The 6000-nt window shown below is 33.6% G+C and overlaps 1 protein-coding gene across 1 annotated transcript in view; it reads left to right on the top strand.

Moving 5' to 3' along the window:
* The first annotated feature begins 1412 nt into the window (after positions 1-1412).
* Positions 1413-6000, top strand: part of cwc22 (CWC22 spliceosome associated protein homolog) — a 55510-nt gene continuing 50922 nt past the window's right edge. The window contains exon 1 of the mRNA XM_051118299.1: positions 1413-1537. Coding sequence (XP_050974256.1) covers positions 1475-1537 — 63 coding nt within the window. The 5' untranslated portion in view covers positions 1413-1474. The remainder of the gene's footprint in view (positions 1538-6000) is intronic.

The following is a 6000-nucleotide window of genomic DNA, read 5'->3' as shown; positions in this document are numbered from 1 at the left end:
AAGTTAAGCAGGTCATTGATGCATAATGGCTTTATTTATATGCATTTTTTAATTCACAAAAGATAATAATATGTTCATGTTTCTTTATAGTTCAAGAAGGAAACATAATTATTTATATTATTAAACCCCATTAATCCTAATCTGAGGGTTTAATGTGAATAATGTTAATGATGCATATGATTCTTTAACAGTGGAAGTTTTTTGTCCCCTATGACATAAATAAATAAATAAATAAATAAATACTGCTATTAATTACTTTATTTAAAGGTCTAGAAATGTTCAGTTAAATTGGTTAAATTAGAAATGTCAAATACCTAAAAACCTACTTTCAAACTCTCCTCAGAATGAATGTATGCAAATTAAAATAAATAAATAAATAAACAAAATGTATTTTCTATGAGAATGTATTTTATTTTATTTACCATGCCAAGTGTTTTAGACAGCATCTTTTAAAATCCCCTATAATAAATTGATACAAATAAAGAAAGAAAGAAAGAAAAAAAGAAAAATATTTTGAATTTTTCCTAAATTCTGATATTTAATTTAATTTAATTAAATTTAATTTTCATGCCAAGCATTTTAGAAAGCATCTTTTAAACCCCCCCATAATAAATGGATACAAGTGGAAATAAATGAATAAATAAATAAATGATGATTTTGCATTTTTCCTTTATTTTATTTTATTTTTTCATGCCAAACATTTTAGACAGCATCTTTTAAACTTCCCCAAATCGATACAAATAAAAATAAATAAATGAATAAATAATGATTTAGCATTTTTCCTAAATTCTGATATTTTATTTTATTTTATTTTCACACATTTTAGACAGCACTTTTTAAAAAGAGTTCAGAAAATGTTTTGTTTTATTTTATTTTATTTTTTCATGCCAAACATTTTAGACAGCATCTTTTAAACTTCCCCAAATCGATACAAATGAAAATAAATAAATGAATAAATAATGATTTAGCATTTTTCCTGAATTCTGATATTTTATTTTATTTTATTTTCACACATTTTAGACAGTTTTTTTTTTTTTTTTTTTTTTTTTTTGGAGAATTGTGATTAAAAAATTACAACACCAGTTTACATTACACCAAAATATTATTAGTTTGAAGGGTGTTCAAAGGCAAAGCTATGATTAGATATTTATTCTAAGATGTGCGATAAATGAATTATGACATATTAAGTAGTCAACAGTGCCACTAATAGAAGAATATGACATATACACCTTTAAAAAAATGTAAAATTAAATTTCACTTACTTTGTGGCGTGGACATTAGCCTTAAGACTTTATTATAATGTAAAGTAATATCAAGACATCTGTTTCCTGGCGCATAGTTGTTTTTTCCATTAGTGGTAATCATCCAGCATATGTTCAGTAATGCAGTGTGACTGCTGAGGAAAAGCGCGTTGCGTTCCATTTTGTAACCTCGCGGGCATCCGTAGCATCACTTCCGGAAGACGGCAGGAAAGATGGCGGCCGAGTCAAACGATTCCGAAACGGTACTGAATATGAGTCCTACATCCAGAGATGAGGTAGGAACATCATCATTCTATCCGCGGGACAACATGAATATGTGTGTTTGACACGGCGGGGAAGTCTAAAGCGGCTCGTGTTTGTGTTAGGTTGGGTTTTATGGGGGTGGGCCTTGCACGCATGGAGCAGATGGCGCTGCTTTAGTTAGTGTGTGAGATTAGTTGTGTGTAACATTGATATAAACACCAGATGTAAACCTTTATATTGTTTTATGCAAGGAAGTTACACCAGTATTTTATATTCCCCGAGTTCCTTGATTCTCTCTAAAGTGAAATGAAGTTCCCGTGACAAGTTAATAAAGGAACATGGCTTCAAACAATAACAACGTGATGAAGTCACACAAACGGTTATATGTAAACGTTTTCTGTCTATTCTAGATAATATAACGCCTGGTTATTTATTAAGCAGGTCAAATCGTTCATTATATATAGTGGAAATTGTTTTGAGAACGTTTAGATTACAAGCATAGGCCTTAATAGAAATTTTTGTTGAAATAATTGGCCTTCTTGTTGTCGTAATGCAAATTAAATTGACATTGACCATTTATGCATTATTATATTTATGCTTTCATACGTCTTTCTGTTTTCCTGGCAACTTCTCCATGCAGTGTTTCTTTGACTTGACAAAGCACACGGTTTGCCTGTGAATAAAAACAGACATTGGTTGAATTATCCTTGTACCAAATACCCAAAAGTATTAGCTTGGCACAAATTGTATTAAAGCATTTCATTGTTTTGTTTTTGCTTGTATGTACATTATTCTTTGCAAGGCTCTTAACAACAAGATAGGGGTGCAGATTGTGATCATCTTATGGCAGAGCTGGGCTGTGTTGCCAGATCAGGTCAGGGCTGCCAGGTTTTCACAACAAAACCCACCCAATTGCTACTCAAAACTAGCCCAGTCATGTTTTTGTGGGGGTTCCCCAGTAAAAATGGTGACCATCTTATGTCAGAGCTGGGCTGTGTTTCCAGATCAGGTCAGGGTTGCCAGGTTTTTACAGCAGAACCCACCCAATTGCTACTCAACTCAAAACTAGCCCAGTCATGTTTTTGTGGGGGTCCCCTGGTAAAAATCACGATCTATAAGGGGTAAAATATGCATTTTTGGCGAGATTTCCCTGGCAAAGTTCAAATTTCAGGGGATAAATATCATGTTATTGGGGTGGCATAAAACTGTGAACATGGAAAAACTTCCCACGGCAACAGTGTTAAAGGAAAACCGCGGACTCTGCAACACTGGATCAGGTGGATGATTTTCACAGGAAAACAGATCAAACCAGGGCAAATTCATTAAAGAGACAAATAAATATCCAGGTACACACCAACCTATGTCAAAACGGCAATCTAGTGTCAACAGTCAAATAAGCGAATTTAAATGAAAGAAGAGCCCAGTGTAACTGATCGGAAGCATCGTAATTAGCAGGTATTTCACACTCGTTCATGCACACACCATGACAGTCAAAACTGTCATTCATTGGTGCTGTATGATAATCTGATAACCAAAAATGTACAAAAATGTGCTTGCCTTCATGTTGCAGTTTGTGTGTGGATGCAGTACATGCACAGTTTTTTTTTAACCAATTAGCCTATACAGTTTAAATGTTTGAAAACTGCCAAACTGACCCCAAACCAGCCCAAATTTTGTCCACCCACCCAAACAATTTTTTACCTGCACAGTCAAATTCAAACCTGCCCAATCTGGCAACACTGGCTATGTTTATGTCAGAGTATTGCTACACTACAGTTAAAAAGTGTGGGTTTGGTAAGGTTGTTTTTTTTTTTTGTATGTTTTTTTTGACTAATGTCTGGTGCTTAACAAGACTGTATTTTTTGATTAAAAATGCAATAACAACAGCAATATTACAATTATTAGTATTTTTATTTTTTTAATTTAATATATTTTAAAGTGTAATCTATTCTTATGATGGCAAAGCAAAATTTTTACACATGATCTTTCAGAAATCATTTTAATATGCTGATTTGCTGCTCAAGAAACATTTCTTATTATCAGTGTTGAAGTTGTTCTGCTTAATATTTTTTGTGGAAAGCATGATGTATATTTTTCTAATTTTCTTGATGAATAGAAAATGTAAAAAAATATTTAAAATATTAATCTTTTGTAAAATTTTAGAATTTAATTTTGTGAATTTTGATTAATTTAATTTGTCCTTGCTAAAGAAAACTATTCATTTCTTTAAAAAAAAAAAAAAAATCACTCCAATTTTCTTGGCTTGTTTGGGTCCTGTCCTGTCCTGCTGTATTTTCACGTTATTGTGTTTCTTTTTTCCTTGTTACAGGTAACCCTGGCCAATATATTATAAACTAGGGGTGTCCCATCCTACTCCTGTTGGATAGTAGGGCCCTATGAAATCTGTTTTGTTTGTTCCCAAAATTCATTTTGTTTTTTCCCCAAATTAATTTTTTTTTTTTTTTTTTTTTCGGTTTATAATTTTCTAGATTCCATTTTGAAGTTTTATTAAATAGAAAAAAACATGTCTAATCAATTGAATTCGTAAAACTTCAACAATTTAATAATTCATTAACGTTTTTAAAGTGATAGGGGCCTATGGAATGTTTTATTTTTGCTACTGAAGGGTCTCCTTTTAGCAGGGTTTATCTCTAGCCCCAGCTATTTAATGTCTTCAGAAGATAACTAAAAGTAGGCAGGTGTGTTGGAGCTAAACTCTGCAGGAAGGTGGCCCTCCAGGAGCAAGATTGGACACCCCTGTTATCAACCATGATCTTGCTGTTGGTTATTTGCTGTATTTTTTATTATATAGTTGTGCTTTAATGTCACTCTTGTCATTGGCACTGAAAGTAATCCCAGTCTAGCTTTTTTGGCTTTACATAAAGTGCTGATATGGCTATCGCTCCCCTCTCTCACTTATTATCCTTTCTTGTTGCCGGCCAGGCACTGTTTCTCTGAATGATTTATTCCTCAAGCGCTCAGCATTCTCAGTGTGTGTGTAACTCTGAAATACCAACCTACCTGCTGAATGGCAGATCCATGTTTGAAAGACCAGTTTCTCATAAGCTTGCAGAAATCACTTGAGTTGCCCACTGCGTATGGCCTGGGATTAGGCTCAGTGGGGACAGATAGGATGTCGAGAGCGAGACTATGTGTTATATACAGAGGAAAGCAAGCTCATGGCTATTCTTTGAGTGTCCCGCATCCGTCTGCGGCCGATGCAGAAACAGCACGGAGAGTTTCGCATTACCAACACCCCAGAAAACACGCATCTGCTTCCTGCCTGTCCTGCTGAAACAGCAAATTGAATTTTGATTGAAACGGTGGCCGTGGCAGCTGTGAGTGGCATATTCAGTGAAATCGAATTTAGAGAGCGATGCCTTACTGCTGCTGGGAGAGAATCAGGCTGTTACAGCAGCTCCAGATGTTAATTCATTGATAGCTCCTCTGCTGTCTGATTGTTTCTCAGCGCAGCTTGTAGTTGAAGTTTACTTCTCTACTGCAGAATACTGTATTGCTGTCTGAAGTGTTTTGTGTGATCTCCAATTCTGCAGTAAAACTGTCATTTTACCTTTGTTATCTTGTAACATAGGGGCTTGCTTATTCATTATGTTAAAGGGATAGTTAACCAAAAAATCTAAATTCTGTCATCTACTCACCTTCATGTTGTTCCAAAACTGTAAGACCTTTGTTCATCTTTGGAACACAAATGAAGATATTTTTGATGAAATCCGAGAGCTTTCTGACCCTGCATAGACAGCAACGGTGACAGCTTTTAATGATTTTTATTTTACTATAAAACTATTACCTGATTTTGCTCCATTTCGTCGTCAAAAATAGTTTGAAACAAATCACAACTGAGCCATTGCACATATCCGTTCAAACACAGAGGTGTATCGTTTATGAATAAATGTGTTTATAAATGAATCCAGTGAGTCAATGATTCAATTTCCCATTCATAAAGACAGTCACTTGCTTTATTCCTGAATGAATCAGCTGTTCAAATGAATCAAATGAATGAATGATTCAGTAATTAAATCAGTGACTTGCCGCCACCTACTGGCAGTTTTAGTTTCATTTCTAAAGGATATTTTCAGTTATTAAAACCATTTAATATTTCTATATTCAAAATTTTATACAGCATTAGTCTTAACATGAATTTATGAATTTGACTGCACTCATTCCACACCTGAGCCTCATTAAACATATGAAAAGACACTTACAAGCTACTTTTGTGTTCTTCTGTGCCACCTTTGTAGTACAAATTAATTTTGTTAATACTGATTTCATTTGATTCGTAACTTATTCTTATTCTACTTGTTCTTATTCTGTTGTTTTAATTAGAAAATTTAAAAAGCTTATATATAATATAATATATATATATATATATATATATATATATATAATAAAAATAAAATACCCCTGTAAATCACTTTAAGGAGTCAAATGCCTCGTAATGGGAAGGCTAATGATCAGATTTTTTTGGCTACTGTTT

This window comes from Labeo rohita, chromosome 9 (assembly GCF_022985175.1).
Source record: "Labeo rohita strain BAU-BD-2019 chromosome 9, IGBB_LRoh.1.0, whole genome shotgun sequence".
Classification (NCBI taxonomy): Eukaryota; Metazoa; Chordata; class Actinopteri; order Cypriniformes; family Cyprinidae; genus Labeo; species Labeo rohita.
Note: the sequence above shows the minus strand (reverse complement) of the source record. Positions and strands in the feature narration are given on the sequence as shown.